Raw genomic sequence first — 21,400 nt, forward strand, 5'->3', positions numbered from 1 at the left:
TGTTTCCATGTCCTGGCCACTGTGAACAATGCTGCAATAAACATGGGGCTGCATGTGTCTTTACGTATAAATGTTTCTGAGGTTTTGGGGTATATACCCAGTAGAGGGATTGCTGGGTCATAAGGTAGTTCTATTTTCAGTTTTTTGAGGAACCACCATACTTTCTTCCATAATGGTTGTACTACTTTACATTCCCACCAACAGTGGATGAGGGTTCCTTTTTCTCCACAGCCTCTCCAACATTTGCTGTTACCTGACTTGCTAATAATAGCTAATCGAACAGGTGTGAGGTGGTATCTCATTGCAGTTTTGATTTGCATTTCTCTAATAGCTAAAGAAGATGAGCATCTTTTCATATATCTGTTGGCCATTTGTATTTCTTTCTGGGAGAAGTGTCTGTTCATATCCTCTTCCCATTTTTTTATTGGATTGTTTGTTTGTTTGTTGTTGAGTTTTATGAGTTCTTTGTATATTTTGGATATTAGGCCCTTATCTGAGCTGTTGTTTGAAAATATCATTTCCCATTTAGTTGGCTTTCTGTTTATTTTGTTATCAGTTTCTCTTGCTGAGCAAAAACTTCTTAGTCTGATGTAGTCCCATTCATTAATTTTTGCCTTCACTTCTCTTGCCTGTGGAGTCAAATTCATAAAATGCTCTTTAAAACCCAGGTCCATGAGTTGAGTACCTATGTCTTCTTCTATGTACTTAATTGTTTCAGGTCTTATGTTTAGATCTTTAATCCATTTTGAGTTAATTTTAGTACAGGGGGACAAACTGTAGTCCAGTTTCATTCTTTTGCATGTGGCTTTCCAGTTTTCCCAGCACCATTTATTGAAGAGGCTTTGTTTTCTCCATTGTGTGTTGTTGGTCCCTTTATCAAAAATTATTTGACTATATATATGTGGTTTTATTTCTGGACTTTCTATTCTGTTCCATTGGTCTGAGTGTCTATTTTTCTGCCAATACCATGGTGTTTTGATTGTCATGGCCCTATAATAGAGTTTGAAGTCAGGTATTGTAATGCCCCCAGCTTCATTCTTTTTCTTTAGGATTGCTTTGGCTATTCAGGGTTTTTTATAGTTCCATATAAATCTGATGATCTTTTGCTCTATTTCTTTAAAAAATGTCATTGGAAGTTTGATAGGAATTGTATTAAATTTGTATATTGCTTAGGGTAATATAGCCATCTTGATTATATTTATTCTTCCTAGCCAAGAACAAGGTATATTCTTCCATCTCATTATATCTTTTCGATTTCCCTTAACAATGGTTTATAGTTTTCATTATATAAGTCCTTTACATTCATTGTTATGTTTACTCCTAAGTATTTTTTTGTTGTTGCAATCGTGAAGGGGATTATTCTTTTGAGTTCGTTCTCAATTGTTTCATTGTTGGCATATAGAAAGGCTATTGACTTCTATATGTTAATTTTGTATCCTGCGACCTTACTGTATTGGCTTATTGTTTCTAGTAGTCTTTTTGTGGATTCTTTGGGGTTTTCGATGTATAGGATCATATCATCTGCAAAAAGTGATACCTTTACTTCTTCTTTTCCGATATGGATGCCTTTTATTTCTTTGTCTTGTCTGATTGCTCTGGCTAGAACCTCTAGTACCACATTAAATAAGAGTGGAGAGAGTGGACAACCCTGTCTTGTTCCTGATTTAAGGGGGAAAGCCTTCAGTTTAGTGCCATTTAATATGATGTTAGCTGATGGTTTATCATATATGGCCTTTATCATGTTGAGATATTTTCCTTCTATACCCATTTTGTTGAGAGTCTTAAACATAAAATTGTGTTGTATTTTATCAAAAGCCTTTTCTGCGTCTATTGATAAGATCATGTGGTTTTTGTTCTTTGTTTTGTTGATATGGTGTATTACGTTAACCGTTTTACGTATGTTGAACCATCCTTGAGATTCTGGGATGAATCCCACTTGATCATGATGTATTATTTTTTTAATATGTTGTTGTATTTGATTTGCTATTATTTTGTTTAGTATTTTAGCATCTGTATTCATTAGAGATATTGGTCTGTAGTTTTATTTGTGCTGTCCTTGTCAGGTTTCAGTATGAGGGTTATGTTGGCCTTATAAAATGTATTTGAAAGTATTGCTTTTTCAATTTTTGGAAGGCTTTGAGTAGAATAGGAACCAAGTCTTCTTTGAATGTTTGATAGAATTCACTAGTATAACAGTCTGGGCCTGGACTTTTATTTTGGAGGAGGTTTTTAATAGTTTTTTCTATTTCTTCCCTGCTAATTGGTCTGTTTAGGCTTTCTACTTCTTCTTGTCTCAGTCTAGGAAGGTTGTTTAGTTCTAGGAATTTATCCATTTCTTCTAGGTTGTTGAATTTAGTGGCATAAAGTTTTTCATAGTATTCTACAATAATTCTTTGTATATCTACGGTGTCCGTGGTGATTTCTCCTCTTTCATTTTTGATTTTGTTTATATGAGTTCTTTCTCTTTTTCCTTGGTAAGTCTTGCCAAGGGTTTGTCAATTTTGTTGATCTTTTCAAAGAACCAGCTCCTTGTTCTATTAATATTTTCTATAGTTTTTCTGTTCTCTAATTCATTTATTTCTGCTCTGATTTTTATTATCTCCTTTCTTCAGCTGGTTTTGGGTTGTCTTTGTTCTTCTTTTTCTAGTTCCTTAAGATGGGAAGTTAAGTGGTTTACTTGGGCTCTCTCTTGTTTGTTCATATATGCCTGAAGTGATATGAACTTCCCTTTTATCACTGCTTTTGCTGCATCCCATAGATTCTGATATGTCGTATTGTCATTTTCATTAGTCTGTATATATCTTTTGATCTCTGCGCTTATTTCTTCTTTGACCCATTCATTTTTTAGAAGTATGTTGTTTAGTTTCCACATTTTTGTGGGATTTTTTTCCTCTTTTTTGCAGTTGAATTCTAGTTTCAAGGCTTTCTGATCAGAAAATATGCTTGGTACAACTTCGATTTTTCTGAATTTGCCGATGTTGTTTTTGTGGCCCAACATATGGTCAATTCTTGAGAATGATCCATGTACACTGGAGAAAAATGTATACTCAGTCACTTTGGGATGAAATGTCCTGTAGATGACTATCATATCCAGTTGCTCTAGTGTTTTGTTTAAGGCCACTATGTCTTTGTTGATTCTCTGTTTGGATGACTGATCAAGAGCCATCAGCGGTGTATTGAGGTCTCCAAGTATGATTGTATTTTTGTCAGTTTTTGTTTTAAGGTCAATAAGTAGCTGTCTTATATATTTTGGTGCTCCTTGGTTTGGTGCATATATATTAAGGATTGTTATGTCTTCTTGATTCAGTGTCCCCTTAGCCATTATGAAATGGCCATTTTTGTCTCTGAGTACTTTTGCTGTCTTGTAGTCAGCATGATCAGATATGAGCATTGCTACGCCTGCTTTTTTTTGGATGTTATTTGCTTGGAATATTGTTTTCCAGACTTTCACTTTGAATTTGTTTTTATCCTTGTTGCTTAGATGAGTTTCCTTTAGGCAGCATACAGTTGGATTTTCTTTTTTAATCCATTCTGCTTCTCTGTGCCTTTTTATTGGTGAGTTTAAACCATTTACATTTAGTGTAATTATTGACACTTGTGAGTTCCCTATTGCCATTTTATATCTTGCTTTCTGTTAGTTTTGTGTCTTGTTTGATCTTTCTCTTTCGTTTTTCTATCTTCTGTTTTTATTTGGTTGTATTCCATACATCTTTCCTCTGTTGCTATCTTTTTTATCTCATGTGCTTCTGTGGTGGTTTTTTCAATGGTGGCTACCTTTGAGTAATGAAAAGGGGTTCCTACCCTGTTCATTGTAGCGAACTATTTTGTGAGTACTTTTGCACTCCATCGTCCTTTGCTACTGTTAATCTCCATCTTCTCCCCCTCCTTTTCTTTTTGTTGTTGTCACAGTTTAAATTTGGTTTTGTGTTCTTCTTGGAGCTTTTACTTGTGGCTCTGTTTTTTTTTTTTCTTTGTATCTGATTGGAGAACCCCCTTTAGTTATTCCTGAAGTGGGGGTTTTCTGATAATAAATTCCCTCATCTTTTCTGTATCTGTGAATGTTTTTATTTCTCCTTCATATTTGAAGGATAGCTTTGATGGGTATAGTATTCATGGCTGAAAGTTCCTCTCTTTCAGGACTTTAAATATTGGGGTCCACTCTCTTCTAGCTTGTAGAGTTTCTGCTGAGAAATCTGATGATAATCTAATGGGCCTTCCTTTATATGTTGTATTCTTCTTTTCCCTGGCTGCCTTGAGAATTTTTTCTTTGCTGTTGGTTTGTGCCAATTTCATTATGATATGCCTTGGAGTAGGTTTGTTGGGGTTAAGTAAACTCGGAGTTCTGTTTGCTTCTTGAACTTGAGGCTTTAGTTCTTTCCACAGGCTTGGGAAGTTCTCATCTATTATTTGTTTGAGTATGTTCTCCATTCCATTTTCTCTCTCTTCTCCCTCTGATATACCTATTATTCTTATGTTATTCTTTTTGATGGAGTCAGATAATTCTTGTAGGGCTATCACATTTTTTTAAATTTTTGAGTCTCTTTCTTCTTCTCTCTGTTGTGCCTCAAGTTGCTTGTCTTCTATTTCACTAATCCTCTCTTCTATCTGACCTGTTCTATTAGCTAAGCTTGTTACTTCGTTTTTCAGCTCGTGAATTGAGTTTTTCATCTCTGTTTGATTTGTTTTTATAGTTTCAATTTCCTTAGACATATATTCTTTGTGTTCATTGAGTTGTTTTCTGAGCTCCCTAAATTGCCTTTTTGTGTTTTCTTGTATATCTCGGAGGATTTTTAGGATTTCTATCTTGAATTCTCTGTCATTTAGCTCCAAGGTTTCCAATATATTAAATTTTTTCTCCATAGATTTTTCCTCATCTAGCTGTGTTACCTCTCTTTCTTTTGTATCCATGATATTCGATTTTCTCTTCCTTAATGGTATCTGAGGGTGGTTTTGTTGATAGTATTAATGAGATTTAATAAAGAATAAAAAGTTAAAAAAATAAAAAATCGAAAAGAGTTGGTTTTTATAAAAAAAATTAATAATGAAATAAAGAAAAATAAAATAAAATAAAAATTAAAAAAAAGGAAATTATTCCCCCCCCCTCCTTTTTTCCTCTCCTCTCCTCTCTCCTCTTTTTTGAAAAAATCTTGTGGTGAACTGTGAATTATAACAAACAATTCCTGTAATGGAGGGTCTGAATTGGGGAAAAGTAATAACGAAGCAAAAAATGAAGAAAAAAAAAAGGAGGGGGTATGGACCCACAAAAAGCAAATCAGGAAAAAATTTGGGTCAAGAATAAAATGATTTGCTTTTAGGTGTTGGTAGACTAAGAGTTATGATGAGAGGAATAAGAGGGAAACAGAAAAATGGGGGGACAAATTAAAAAATTACTGTTGTATTTAGTGGAGCAGAACTAGATAAAATGGAGAGCCAGGGATGAGAGCACTGCTAGTGAGTTAAAAAGGTGAAGTAAAAACCCCCCAAAATGCCACAAAAATAAGTTTGAGTCCCAGATAAGATAATTTGTTTGTTATTGAGGTTTGAATGAGAGGAGATGTAAAGGAGAAAGGAAGAAACTAATATAGAGGGAGAAAAGAAAGAGAGAGAGAGAGAGAAAAAAGAGGGAACCACTAAAAGACGAAAAAAGAAAAAAGAGGAGAGAGAGAGAGAGAGAGTTAAGGGTTTTGGAGTGCAACCCTCATAGAGAGAAAGGAAGAGGAAAGAAAAGATAATGGGAGATGTAACACTTATGGGTAGTGTAGCTCAAGGAGAGGAGAGAGTAAGACGGGCAGAAAGTTAATCGGCCAAATTGGAGGAGGAAAAAAAAAAATCAAGAATGAAGATAAGAGAAACAAACGAACAAATATAATAAAATGGGATAGGTTATAAAGTCTGCAGATTATTCTTGATTTTGAGAGGTTATCTTCTTGCTTTTTCTTTTCTCTCCCTCTTCCTGGTCGGTGACTTCTGCCCCTTTGGCACGCTCAGGTAGAGGTTTGCAGTTGATAAGTCTCTATGGCGATGTCATGTATTGTGCTTTAGTCTCGTTGGCAGTCGAGGCTCATTAGCATTTATAGGCTCCGACAGTGAGAGAATCCGTGTTCCTGGAGCCTTTCTCCTAGTCTTTCCTTCCTCAATTAGTAGCCTGATAATCCAGCTATGGGGTTGCTGCTGCCTCTGCCTGGATAGTAAGAGGCTCAAAGAGCTGGCCACTCCCCACTCTATTCCCACTCAGCACAGGGCTCTGGGTAAGGCTCAGTCAGTCAGAGCTGCTAGCATAATCAGGTGGGGTTTCTACCCACTCAAAGACCTCTGGCTTTGCCACTCTGTCCAGTAACACAGGTGGGCGCCCACTTCCGGGGCCTTTGGAGGAAACTCTCGCTCACTATCTGTGTGCGCAGACCAGGATATCTGGCCAGCAGTCTCACGCTCTGGAAACCCCCAACCGCATGGAAAAGTTCCAGCATTGGAATTGGCTCTCGCTCCGTCCCCATGCGCGGCTTTTGCAAGGCGCTGTGGCGGCCTGAGATTCCGCTTTGGTCCACACAAAGGCCCCTGACTCTGCCCCTCTGTGCGATAACATGGGCGCGTACTGCCGAGGCACTCGGAAGAATCTCTCGCTATCTGCACGCGCAGACCAGGATATCAGGCCGGCCGCGTTTCCCTCTGAGTAAATCCCCTACCAGCATGGAAAAGTTCCACCATTGGAATTAGTTCTCGCTCCCTCCCTTGTGCGGCTTTCCCAGGGTGCTGTGGCTGCCCAGAGATTCCGCTTTCAGCCCACACAAAGGCCTCTGACTCTGCCTCTCTGTGGGGTAACACGGGCACCTACTCCCGGGGCTTTGGAAGAAATCTCTTGCCCACTATCTGCACGCGCCGACCAGGAGATCGGGTAAAATGGCTGCCCCACTTGTCTTTCTTTGTCTGGGTTTGGCGCGAGTGTTAGCTTGTATTGCCCGGTTTGCCACAGGAACAGTTTTTCCTCGGCTTGGATCTCCATGCCACAGCCTGGTTCGGCCGTTTGTGCCACGGCCTGGATCTATTCACCCCCTTTGCCCACCTCAGTTTCTATATTCACAGATCCCAGAGAAAGCCGCCCTGTTTAGGTTAGTGAGGAAGGCGGAGCATTTCTTACTCCCTATTTCCTTTGGGGTTTTGTTATATATTTAGCCAATTTTTCGCTCAACCATACCTTTGGGTGTATTGCGAAACATCTGGAGGCTCCAAGGATAGGTTTTTCTGTTTCTGGTTGAAGATCTTGTTGAGTTTTGGGGGAGATTTATCGGTATCGCTTCCTACCCTGCCATTACTCTGACCAAATTTAATTTTTTAAATAAATTTTTTTAATTAATTTTAATGGGGTGAAATTGATCAATCAGGGTACATAAGTTTAGAGAAAACATTTCCAGGTTATTTTCACATGTGATTATGTTGCATACCCATCACCCAAAGTCAAATTGTCTTTCGTCACCTTCTATCTGGTTTTCTTTGTGCCCCTCCTTTCCCCTCACCCCATCTCTCTCTTTCCTCCCCTCCCCACCCATAACCACCACACTCTTGTCCATGTCCCTGAGTCATTTTTATGTCCCACCTATGTATGGAATCATATAGTTCTTAGTTTTTTCTGATTTATTATACTTATTTCACTCATATAATGTTATCAAGGATTTTTTAAAAAGCAAAAAAAATTGTGTTAAGTGTTAAGTGGGTAAATCTCAGGCTAAGTGTTCTTACCTGAATAAAAAAAATATATATATAAAACTTGATTCAAAAATAAATAGTTCTAACAAAACATAAATATGAAAGTTGAAATAGATTAAAGTTTCTAAGCACCTTCAACACTACTTTTAATGAACACCATAATACAGAATATTTATCAACCAGGTAATTAATCCTTTTTTAGCTCCACCACTTACTAGCTAGTGGTGTAATATACAGCAAGTTGCTTACTGTTTTGTCTCACTTTTATCTGTAAAATGAGGGAAAAAAGCACCTAACTCATAGGTTTGTGGTGATGATTAAATATGTTAATATATGTATAACACTTTGGACAGTTCCTAGAATTGAATAAATGTTAAATATAAAATATATTTTCCCCTAGGAAATTTTCAAGATACTCCTACATATGCACACTCACAAACATACATACACACATGAACATAGATATTATTAGGACACAAATAAACAGATTAGAAACAATATAAGACACAAATAGGCATTATACTTAGCTGTAGCTCTCCAACCTATTCCCAGCATTGCACACACAGAAAATGTACTATTTGTATGCCTCACTGGAGTAAACAGGAGTGGATTTTTTGGCATCTTCATAGGACTTGGTGAAAAAATTCTTTACATTTTCTTTATATTAAATAATTATGATAAAGTACAAAGTATTAAGAAAATATTAAATTTTGAATTAAAATGTATTTTCAATTATAGTTAACATTTACTATTATGTTAGTTTCAGGTGTACAACATAGTGGTTACACATTTATATAATTTACATAGTAATCCCCCTTATATGTCTAGTAACTACATAACACCATACATAGTTATTACATTATTATTGACTGTCTTCCTTATGCTGAATTTAACATCCTGTGACTATTTTGTAACTTCTAATTTGTAATTCTTAATCCCTTCATCTTTTTTACCAAGCCTCCCAAACCCCCTCCAATCTGGCAACCAGCAGTGCTGTATGCATCTATGAGTCCGTTACTGCTTTATTTTCTTTGTTTTTTTATACTCCATATATGTAAAATCAATAAAATTTTTCTTTCCCTATCTGACTTACACCACTTAGCATTATATCCTCTAGGTCTATCCATATTGTCACAAATGGAGAGATTTAATTTTTTATGACCAAGTAATATTTCATTTTATGTGTGTACCACCTCCTCTTTATTCAAATGTCTATTGATGGACACTTAGGTAGCTTCCATGTCTTGGCTATTGTAAATAATGCTGCAGTGATAATAGGGATGCATATATCTTTTCAAATTAATGTTTTGAATTTTGGGGAGGTAACACAGATTTTGGAGTGGCAACACAGATGGTGTTTCTATTTTTAGTTTTTTGAGGAACCTCCATACTATTATCCATAGTGACTGCACCAATTTGCAATCTCACTAACAGTGCACAAGTGTCCTCTTTTCTCCACAACCTCACCAGTACTTGTTGTTTGTTTATTTATTGAGGATAGCCATTTTGACAGGCATGAGATGATATTGTGATTTTAATTTGCATTTTTCTTATAATTGATGACATTGAGCATCTTTTCATATGTCTATGGTCTTCTGTATGTCCTCTTTGCAGAAATTTCTGTTCAAGTCCTTGCTCATTTTGATTGGATTATTTATTTTTTTGATGTTGAGTTCTATGAGTTCATTATAAATTTTGAATTATAACCCTTTCTTGAATGTATCATTGGTGAATATCTTCTTCCATTCATTAGATCATCTTTTCATTTTATTGATGGTTTTATTTGTTGTGCGCAAACTTTTAGTTTGATATAGTTCCATTTGTTACATTTTTCTTTTGTTTCTTTTGCCCAAAAAGATAGATCAGAAAAAATATTAGTAAGAGCAATGTCAGAGAGTGTTTTCTTCCAAGAGTTTTATAATTTCAGGTCTTTCATTTAAGTCTTTAATTCATTTCAAAAAGGTGATCTAGTTTCATTTTTTTGTTTTGATCTCTCTAATTTTTCCAAAACCATTTCTTGAATAGACTGTCTTTACCCCATTGTATATTCTTGACTTCTTTGTCATTGATTAATTGATGATATAGGCATTGGTTTATTTGGGGGCTTTCTATTTTGTTCCATTGATCTATGTGTCTGTTTTTATGCCAGAATCATGCTGTTTTGATCACCATATCCTTGCATTATAGCTTGGCATCAAGTAGTATGATACTTCCAACTTTGTTCTTTCTTAAAATTGCCATGACTATTTTGTGTCTTTGTGGTTCTATATAAATTTTTGGATTATTTGTTCTACTTTTGTAAAATAAAAATACTATTGGTGTTTTGATAAGGATTGTATTGAATCTGTAGAATGCTTTGGGTAGTATGGACATTTTAATGATATTAATCCTTCCTATCCCTGAGGATGGTATATACTTCCATTAATTTATATTTTCTTCAATTTCTTTCTTCCATATTTTATCATTTTTGTAGTATAGGTATTTTATCTTCTTGCTTAAATTTATTCTTAGTTATTTTATTTTTTGATGCAATTTGAAATGGAATTATCTTCTTAATTTATCTTTCTAATTGTTCATTATTGGTATATAAAAATGCAACCAATTTTTATCCTGTTACTTTGCAGAATTTATTTATCAGTTCTAATAGATTTTTCATGGACTATTTAGGATTTTTATATATTATGTCATCTTCAAATAATGACAGTTTTACTTTTTCCTTTCCAATTTTTATGACTTTTATTTCTTCCTCTGCTTTGATTTCTGTGGCTAGGATCTCCAGTACTATGTTGAATAAGAGTGGTGAAAGCAGACATACTTGTCTTGTTGCTAATCTTAAGGGAAACACTTATAGTTTTTCACTGATGTTAACTCTGAGTTTGTCATAGACAGCCTTTACTGTGTTAAGATATGTTTCCTCTATTCCCACCTTTGCTGCAAGTTTTTGTCATAAGTAGATGCTGAATTTGGTCAAATGCTTTTGCTGCATCTATTGATACAATCATATCATTTTTATCAATTATTTTGTTTATGTGGCATATCACAATAATTGTTTGTGAATATCAAACTGACCTTGTAAATCCCACTTGATCATGGTATATGATGTATATGATCTTTTTAATGTGTTGCTGAATTGTTTGCTAATATTATGTTGAAGATTTTTGCATCTTTGTTCATAGGGGTTAGTGGCCTAGTGGCCTATAGTTTTCTCTTTTGTAAGGTCTTCACTTGGTTTTGGAATCAGGGTAATGCTGGCCTTGTAAAAGGAGCATAAGGTCCTTCCCTCCTCCTCAGTTTTTTGGAATATTTCAGGAAGGATAGGTGTTAGTTCTTTGAATGTTTGGTAGAATTTTGATCAATGTCTTTTTGGGGGGGAGTTTTATGATTACTGCTTTAATTTGATTAGTTGTAATTTGTCTAATCAGATTATCTTCTTGCTTCAGTCTTAAAGGATTATATGTGTTAAGAATTTATTCATTTCTTCCAAGCTGTCCAATCTGTTAGTTTATAATTCTTCATAATATTTTTATAACCCTTTGTGTTTCTGTGGTGTCAGTTTTCACTTCTCATCTTTCATTTTTAATTTTATTTGTTTGGGTTCTTTTCTTTTCTTGATGAGTCTGGTTAAACATTTATAAATTTTGTTTATCTTGTCAATAAATCAGCTCTTGATTTTATTTATCTTTGTATTGTTTTTCTAGACTCTAGTCTGTTTCCACTCTGACTTCCCTTATTTCCTTCCTTCTGCTCATTTTGGGCATTTTTTGTATTTTTCTTTCTAGTTTCCTTAAGTGTAAGGTTAGATTGTTTATTTGAGATTTTTTAAAAAATTTCTTGAGGAAAGCTTTTATTGCTATGAATATCCCTCTTAGAATTGCTTTTACTGTGTCACATAGGTTTGGGTTCATTGTGATTTCATTATCATTTGTTTCAAGGTATCTTTTGATTTCACCCTTATTCTTGTTTTTAATACATTCATTGTTTAGTAGCGTGTTATTTAGCCTTCACATCTTTGTATGTTTTAATTTTCTGCTTGTAATTGATTTCTAGTTTCATACCATTGTGATCAGAGAAAATGATTAATTTGACTTCAGCCTCCTTAAATTTATTGGGATTTGTTTTGAGGTGTCACATATGGTTTATCCTGGAAAATATACTATGTGTGCTTAAAAAGAATGTATATTCTGCTGCTTTGTATAAAATGTTCTGAATATATCAGTTAAATCCATCTGGTCTAATGTGTTATTTAAGGCTACTGTTTTCTCTTGAATTTCTGTCCAGATGACCTATCCATTTATGTCAATGGGGTGTTCAAATCCCTTACTATTTATATAATTGTATTACTGTTGATTCCTCCCTTTAGAGCTGTCACTATTTGCTTTACATTTACTTGCTCCTGAGTAAAGTACATAAATATTTACTAGGGCTATATCTTCTTGTTGGATTGATCCTTCATCATTGTGAAACATTCTTCTTTATCTATTGTTATAGCCTTTGTTTTAAATTTTATTTTGTCTGGTATAAGTATTGCTATCTCAGCTTTTTTTTTTTTCATGAAATATCTTTTTCCATCCCTTTACTTTCAGACTGTGTGTGTTTTTTTATCTGAAGTGCATCATTTGTAGGTGGCATATATATGGGTTTTGTTGCTTATTCAGTCAGTTACGCTATGTATTTTGATTGGAGCATTTAATCCATCTATATTTAGAGTAATTATTGATAAGTATATAGTTATTGCCATGTTATTCTTTATAATTATGTTTTCATTTCTTTCTTTCTTCCATCATAATGAAGACACTTTAACATTTCTTGTAATACTGGTTTAGTGGTAATAAACCACTTTAGATTATTCTTGTCTGGGAAGTTCTTTTCCTTCAATTTTAAATGATAGCTTTACTGAGTAGAGTAGTCTTGGTTTTAGATCCTTGGTTTTCATCATTTTGAATATTTCATGCCAGTCCCTTCTGCCCTGAAGTGTTTTTATGACAGCTGTTCATTTAGAAAAATGCAGAGATGCCTCTGGAAATAACATCATCATGGCCACTGAGGAGAACCCCAAGTTCACTTCAAACTTGTATTGGGTGGTGGTGGTAGAACTGGGAAAACTATGTTTGTGAAACATCATCTGCCTGGTGAATTTTTTTTCTTTTTGTTTTAAGTCAGAGAGAGGGACAGATAGGGACAGACAGACAGAAAGGGAGAGAGATGAGAAACATCAATTCTTCGTTGCAGTACCTTAGTTGCTCACTAATTGCTTTCTCATATGTGCCTTGACCAGGGGGCTACAGCAGACTGAGTGACCCCTTGCTCGAGCCAGGGACCTTGGGCTCAAGCTGGTGAGCCTTGATCAAACTAGATAAGCCCGCACTCTAGCTGGTGACCTCAGGGTCTCAAACCTGGGTCCTCCGCATCCCAGTCCGATGCTCTATCCACTGCGCCACAGCCTGGTCAGGCTGCCTGGTGAATTTGAGAAAAAGAACATAACCGCCCTACATGTTGGGGTTTATCCCCTCATGTTCCACTCCAACAGAGGACCTATTAAGTTCAATATGTGAGGTACAGCAGGCCAGGAGAAGTTTGGCAAACTGAGAGACAGCATTACATCCATGTGCAGTTTGCCGTTATATGTTCAGTGTAACTTCAAGAGTTACATACAAAATTGGCATAAAGATCTGGTACGAGTGTGTAAAAACTTCCTCATCATGTTGTGTGGGTATGAAGGACAGGAACATTGAGGCAAAATTAATTGTCTCCCACTGAAAAAGGAATCTTCAGTATTATGACATTACTAACAGACCAAAGTAACTACAACCTTGTAAAGCCTTCCTCTGACTTGCTAGAAAACTAATTGGAGACCCTAACTTGGAGTTTGTCTCCATGCCTGCTCTTGCCCAATGAGAAGTTGTCATGGACCCAGCTTTGGAATCACAGTATGAGCAGAATATAAAGGATGCTCAGGCCACCACTTTTCCAGATGAGAATGATGGCCTCTGAGAAAAGGAAGCTGTGGCCCATCATCAGAAGTCTAGTTTTATAGGCAACTGTTCTGTGATATCAGAAGGTCAGGCTGTTTACCACTTTATTATATAGCTAAGAAGACCCAGTGCTTGATCTTTGGGAAGCTTAGAAAGGTAAATAGGCCTCAGAAAGAATATGGAAGTTAAAAAAAAAATCTTTATATTTGGGCTGTTTTGGAATGCAGTTGTTTACTTAATGAATTTCATATATAAGACTGCTGCAGTTGCATAACAATATTCAGTGGTGAAAACTTGTTTGTTCTGTCATTCCCATTACTTTTTGTTTAGAATCAGAAAATTTTTATTTAAAATATTGTAAAAAGAAAGAAGAAGAAAAGAAATCAGCTGACAGCCTTATGGAGGCTCCCTTACTAACAGACTTTCTCTTGCTGCTCTTGAGATTCTTTGTCTTTAACTTTTGCCATTTTAATTGTGATGTGTCTTGGAGTGGGCCATTTTGGGTTCACCTTAATTGGAACTCTGCTTCATAGACAGATGTGTCTTTTCCCTTAACTAGGTTAAAGGAGTTTTCAGCAATTATTTCTTCAAATAGGTTCTGGATTCATTGCTCTCTCTTATCCATCTAATACCCCCATGATGTGAATGTTGTTATGCTTGATGTTGTCACAGAGTTCCCTTAGGATTTTCTCATTTAAGAATTATTTTTTCCTTTTTGTTGCTCTGCCTCAGTGTTTTCTGTTACCTTGTCTTCTAATTTGCATATGCAGTCCTCTGCTTCATCTAACCTGCTATTGATTCTTCCTAGTGTATTCTTCCTTTCAGATACTGTATTTTTCATTTCTGTCTAGTTCTTGTTGTATTTTCTATGTCCTTTTTCTGGCTTACTCTCTCTACATTTCATTTCTCACTAAGGTCCTCCATTCTTCTCCTAAATTTCTTGAGCATCCTTATAACAATTGTTTTTAACTCTGCCTCTACACTGCTCACAAAAATTAGGGGATCTGGGAACATGCAGATACTCCAGTACTTTCAGCCTTTTGTATAGTGCATTTTCACCAATGAAATAAAAGTTGGTTTTGCATAATCAAACAACTTTCTTTGACTTATCATTTGCTTTTATAATATATTCTTTGTATTTAAATTTTAATGGGGTGACATTGATAAATAAGGGTACATATGTTCAGAGAAAACATCTCCATATTATTTTGACATTTGACTATGTTGCATACATCTAACCCAAAGTCAAATTGTCTTCCATCACCTTCTATCTGATTTTCTTTGTGCCCTTCCTCTCCACCCACCCCCTCCTTCTCGTTCTCCCCCCATCCCCTGGTAACCATCACACTCTTGTGCATGTCTCTGAGTCTTGTTTTTATGTCAAATCTATGTATGGAATCATATAATTCTTAGTTTTTTCTGATTTACTTATTTACACTCAGTATAATGTTATCAAGGTCCATCCATGTTATTGTAAATGATCCGATGTCATCATTTCTTATGGCTGAGTAGTATTCCATTGTATATATGTACCAAAGCTTTTTAATCCACTCATCCACTAATGGACACTTGAACTGTTTCCAGATCTTCACTATTGTGAACAATGCTGCTATAAATATGAGAGTGCATTGCTCCTTTTGGAACGGTGCTATGGTGTTCTTGGGGTATATTTCTAAAAGTGGGATAGCTGGATCAAAGGGCAGTTTGGTTTTTAATTTTTTGAAGAATCTTCATACTGTTTTCCACAGTGGCTGCACCAGTCTGCATTCCCACCAGCAGTATAGGAGGGTTCCCTTTTCTTCACATCCTCACCAGCACTTACTCTGTGTTGTTTTGTTGATGAGTGTTATTCTGATTGGTATGAGATAATAACTCATTGTGGTTTTAATTTGCATTTTTCTAATGATTAGTGATATTGAGCATTTTTTCATATGCCTATTGGCCATCTGTATGTCCTCTTTGGAGAAGTATCTATTCATTTATTTTGCCCACTTGTTGATTGGATTATTTGTCTTCCTGGTGTTGAGATTTACAAGTTCTTTATAAATTTTGGTTATTAACCCCTTATCAGACGTATTGTCAAATATGTTCTCCCATTGTGTAATTTGTCTTTTTATTCTGTTCTTGTTGTCTTTGGCTGTGCAAAAGCTTTTGAGTTTGATATAGTCCCATTTGTTTATCCTGTCTTTTATTTCACTTGCCAGTGGAGATAAATCAGCAAATATAATATAATAGTGCTGCGAGAGATGTTGGAGAGCTTACTGCCTATGTTTTCTTTTAAGGTGCTTATGGTTTCATGGCTTCCATTTAAGTCTTTTATCCATTTTGAGTTTATTTTTGTCAATGGTGTAAGTTGATGGTCTAGTTTCATTTTTTTGCAGGTAGCTGTCCAATTTTCCCAACACCATTTATTAAAGAGGCTGTCTTTACTCCATTGTGTGCTCTTACTGCCTCTGTCAAATATCAATTGTTCATCAAGGTGTGAGTTTATTTCTGGGTTCTCTGTTCTGTTCCACTGATCTATATGCCTGTTCTTATGCTAGTACCAGGCTGTTTTGAGTACAATGGCCTTGTAGTATAACTTGATAACGGGAAGTGTGATACCTCCTGCTTTATTCTTCCTTTTCAAGATTGCTGAGGCTATTCATGTTCTTTTCTGGTTCCATATAAATTTTTGGAATATGTGTTCTATATCTTTGAAGTATGTCATTGGTATTTTAATTGGTATTGCATTGAATTTATAAATTACTTTGGGTATTATAGACATTTTAATGATGTTTATTCTTCCTAACCATGAGCATAGTATATACTTCCACTTGTTTGTATCTTCCTTGATTTCTTTTATCAATGTTTTATAATTTTCCGAGTACAAGTGTTTAGTCTCCTTGGTTAAATGTACTCCTAGGTACTCTATTTTTTTGGTTTTAATAGTGAAGGGGATTGTTTCCTTAATTTCTCTTTCTGACTGTTCATTGTTGGTGTATAAAAATGCCTCTGATTACTGAGTATTAATTTTATATCCTGCCACCTTGCTGAATTCTCTTATCAGGTCCAGTAGTTTTATGACTGAGACTTTAGGATTTTCTATAGACAATATCATATCATCTGCAAATAATGATAGCTTTACTTCTTCTTTTCCAACTTGAATGCCTTTTATTCCTTCTTCTTGTCTGATTGCTGTGACTAGGACTTCCAGGACTATGTTGAATAAGAGTGGTGAAAGGGAGCACCCCTGCCTTGTTCCTGATCTTAAGGGGATTGTTTTTAATTTTTTCCCATTGAGTATGATGTAGGCTGTGGGTTTGTCACAGATGGCTTTTATCATGTTGAGGTATGTTCCCTGTATTCCCACTTTGTTGAGAGTTTTGATCATGAATGGGTGCTGGATTTTATCAAATGCTTTTTCTGCATCTATTGAAATTATCATGTGGTTTTTCTCCTTCCTTTTGTTAATGTGATGAATAACATTGATAGATTTGCAAATATCGTACCAGTCTTGCCTCCCCAGAATAAATCCCACTTGATCATGTTGTATAATTTTTTCCATATATTGTTGGATCCGGTTTGCTAATATTTTGTTGAGGATTTTAGCATCTATATTCATCCGAGATATTGGCCTATAATTTTCTTTCTTTGTGTTGTCTTTGCCTGGTTTTGGAATCAGAATTATGCTCGCCTCATAAAAGCAGTTTGGAAGTCTTCCTTCCTCTTGAATTTTTTAAAATAGTTTGAGAAGGATAGGAGTTAGTTCTTCTTTGAATATTTGGTAGAATTCCGTTGTGAAGCCATCTGGCCCAGGACTTTTCTTTGTTGGGAGTTTTTTTATAACTGTTTCGATCTCATTCATTGTAATCGGTCTGTTTAGGTTTTCTGATTCTTCCAGATTGATTTTTGGAAGATTTTATGTTTCAAGGAATTTGTCCATTTCATCTAGGTTGTCTAGTTTTTTGGCATACAGTTCTTCATAGTATTTTCTTACAATCCTTTGTATTTCTGTTGTGTCAGTTGTTATTTCTCCACTCTCATTTCTAATTTTATTTATTTGAGTCCTCTCTCTCTTTTTCTTGGTGAGTCTAGTCCAAGGTTCATCAATCTTGTTAACCTTTTCAAGAAATCAGCTCCTAGTTTCCTTGATCCTCTGTATTGTTTCTTTAGCCTCTATGTCATTTATTTCTGCTCTGATCTTTATTATTTCCTTCCTTCTACTACATTTGGGCTTTACTTGCTGTTCTTTTTCTAGTACTTTTAGATGCAGGGTTAAGTTGTTTATTTGAGCTTTTTCTAGCTCTGAAAGTGTGCCTGTCGTGCTATGAACTTCCCTCTCAGTACTGCTTTTACTGTGTCCCAAAAGTTTTGAGTTGTTGTATGCTCATTGTCATTTGTTTCTAGGAATTTTTAAATTTCTTCTTTGATCTCATTCTTAATCCATTCATTATTTAACAACCTGCTATTTAGTTTCCATGTGTTTGAGAATTTTGGAGCTTTTCTGTTGTGGTTCATTTCTAGTTTCATGCCATTGTGATCGGAAAAAGTGCTTGATATGATTTCAATCTTCTTAAATTTGTTGAGACCACTTTTGTGCCGTAACATGTGGTCTATCCTAGAGAATGTACTATGAGCACTTGAAAAGAATGTATATTCTGCTGCTTTAGGGTGAAAGGTTCTGAAGATATCTATTAAATCGAGTTGATCTAGTGTGTCCTTTAATTCTGCTGTTTCTTTGTTAATTTTCTTTCTTGAGGATCTATCTAGTGATGTTAGTATACTATTATAGTATGCTGTTGATCTCGCCCTTTATATCCACCAAAGTCTGCTTTATATATTTAGGTGCTCCTATATTAGGTGCATAGATATTTATAATAGTTATATCTTCCTGTTGGATTAATCCCTTTATCATTATGGTATGGCCTTCTTTATCTCTTACTATATCCTTTGTTTTAAAGTCCAATTTGTCTGATATAAGTATTGCTACCCCAGCTTTTTTTTTTCATTTCCATTTGCATGAAATGTTTTTTTCCATCCTTTTACCTTCATTCTATGTGTATCTTTTGTTCTAAGGTGTGTCTCTTGTAGACAGCATATGTACGGGTCCTGTTTTCTTATCCACGCAGCTACTGTATGTCTTTTGATTGGATCATTTAATCCATTTACATTTAAGGTTATTATTGATATGTAGCTGTTTATTGCCATTTTATTCTTTAAAGCTGTATTGCTCTTTTGCTATATTCCTTTCCCACTTTGATCTGTTTACAATGGGCCCCTCAACATTTCCTGCAGCATTGGTTTGGTTGTAATAAATTCCTTGAGTTGTTTTTTGTCTAGGAAGCTTTTTATTTCTTCTTCAATTTTAAACGATAGCCTTGCTGGACAAAGTAGTCTTGGTTGTAGGTTCTTGTTCTGCATTACTTTGAATATTTCTTGCCATTCCCTTCTTGCCTCAAGTGTTTCTGTTGAGAAGTCAGATGTCATCCTTATGGAGACTCCTTTGTAGGTGATAGCTTTTTTTTTCTCTTGCAGCTTTTAATATTTTCTCTTTATCGCTTAGCTTTGGTATTTTAATTATAATGTGTCTTGTTGTAGGTTTCTTTGAGTTTCTCTTTAGTGGAGTCCTCTGTGCTTCTTGAGCTTGTGAGAGTTTCTCCTGCATTCATTTAGGGAAGTTTTCAGCTATGATATGATTGAACAAAGTCTCTATCCCTTGTTCTTTTTCTTCTTCTTCAGGAACCCCTATGATGCGGATGTTATTTCTCTTCATGTTGTCACAGAGCTCTCTAAGAGTTTCCTCAGACTTTTTGAGTCTCTTTTCTTTTTTCTTCTCTGCTTTCATGCCTTCATTCCAGTTGCCCTCCAACTCGCTGATTTGATCCTCAGCTGTATTTATTCTGTTTTTAATTCCTTCCATTGTGGTCTTCATTTCTGATATTGAATAATATTTGTCATCTCCGATTGATTCTTTTTTAATATTTTAATGTTTTTTTTTAATACTTGCTATTTCATTATTTAGGTGTTCGTAATTACCATCCATTGTTGTTCTAAGATCCCTAAGCATCCTAACAATCATTATTTTAAACTCTTCATCTGGAAGTTTGGTTATTTCCATATCACTCAGTTTATTTCCTGGAGGTTTCTCTTGTGGTTTCATTTGGATTGCACTTCTCTGTCTTCTCATTATGTCTGTGTGTTTGAGTCTGGGCTTGGTTTGTCTGCTTCCTTTTTCAGTTGTGTTATTTCTAGGTCTTCTTGGGTTGGCATCAGCTGTTATTTGTAATCTACTGTGAGATTTGGCTTTTCTAGAAAAGCCACTTTGGAGTCTTGATTTATTTGTTTTCTTCTCTTTTATTGTGTGATGTTCTTGTTTAATAAAAAAAAAAAGTGTTTTTTTTTTATTGCTTCATATTCATTTTGAAACATTCCCTAGCTTGTTTGCCTCAATTTCATTTCATTTGAGGGAATCTCTTGTTCTTTAATTTAGGGCATGTTTCTCTGTCTCCTACTTTTCCATTTTGTGTTTGTCTGTGTGTATTATGTAGATCTGCTATGTCCTTCAATGTTGTTATCATGGTTTTATGTAGTGGTTATCTTGTGGAGCCCAGTGGCACACTCATCATGATTATGTGAGCTAGGTGCTCCACCACTATCTCTTGTGTGGGTTATGTGAGCCCTCATGTTGTCATTGAGTCTTGGTTACTGTTGGCCCATCTGTGTCCCTCCTGATGCTCTGGGTGTAGGACCAGCTCATTTTGCTTCTCCACCACTACAACCAGTCTCAATGTGGCTTCTTTTTCATATCCTTGGTTATAGTTCTGTTCAGCTAGTGTTCAGGTGGTCCTGAAGGGACCTTCTTCTACAATTTAGTTGTACTTTTTTTTATTAACAGAGACTGAGAGAGTGTCAGAGACAGGGATAGACAGGGACAGACAAACAGGAATGGAGAGAGATGAGAAGCATCAATCATCAGTTTTTTGTTGCGACACCTTAGTTGTTCATTGATTGCTTTCTCATATGTGCCTTGACCATGGGCCTTTAGCAGACCTAGTAACCCCTTGCTCAAGCCAGTGACCTTGGGTCCAAGCTGGTGAGTTTTTGCTCAAACCAGATGAGCCTTCACTCAAGCTGGCAACCTCGGGGTCCCAAACCTGGGTCTTTTCCATCCCAGTCCAATGCTCTATCCACTGCACCACTGCCTGGTCAGGCTAGTTGTACTTTTGAGGTGGTCATGGGAAGAGGTGAGCATAACATTTACTTACTCTCCCATATTGACTTGAAGCCTATGTCTTTGAGCTTTGATCAATAATTGTCATTTGATGGGAAAATAAACATCTGCAAAAATTAAATCTTTTTAAAAGGTTGTACCCATTCTGACCTCAAGTTATTAGGCAAGATCTGAAGCTATTTATAGGCCATGGTTTGCTTTATAATTTATATTACTTTGATTTACTTTGCTCTCACTTTAGTAATGGGGATTATTAATCTACCACAGAGCAGGTAATCCAAGAAAGAAGGAAATCTCTCAAGGATGAGAAGAATCTGGAAAACACTCCGAAGAGGAAGTATCACGATTTTCTGGATGTTGTCCTTTCTGCTCAGGTAAATCTTTTAAATTTCTGAGCCTGCTCGTATATGTAGATAATTGTGAGGATAGGTGAATGAGTCGAAGTAGACGAGACAAAAGCAAAGCTGACAACTAAATTTAAAAATACTTTTGAATAGATGGGTTGGCTTCATAC

The 21,400-nt window shown here is 35.6% G+C and overlaps 1 protein-coding gene and 1 pseudogene across 2 annotated transcripts in view; both read left to right on the forward strand.

Moving 5' to 3' along the window:
* LOC136400107 (cytochrome P450 4X1-like) overlaps nucleotides 1–21,400 on the forward strand; it is a 72,732-nt gene that overhangs the window by 41,477 nt on the left and 9,855 nt on the right. For both annotated transcript variants that reach the window (XM_066376203.1, XM_066376204.1), the window contains one exon: nucleotides 21,154–21,260. In XM_066376203.1, the coding sequence (XP_066232300.1) occupies nucleotides 21,154–21,260 (107 nt within the window). The remainder of the gene's footprint in view (nucleotides 1–21,153; nucleotides 21,261–21,400) is intronic.
* LOC136400110 (GTP-binding nuclear protein Ran-like) lies at nucleotides 13,324–13,692 on the forward strand (annotated as a pseudogene).

The sequence above is a fragment of the Saccopteryx leptura genome, chromosome 3 (genome assembly GCF_036850995.1).
Source record: "Saccopteryx leptura isolate mSacLep1 chromosome 3, mSacLep1_pri_phased_curated, whole genome shotgun sequence".
Taxonomy (NCBI): Eukaryota; Metazoa; Chordata; class Mammalia; order Chiroptera; family Emballonuridae; genus Saccopteryx; species Saccopteryx leptura.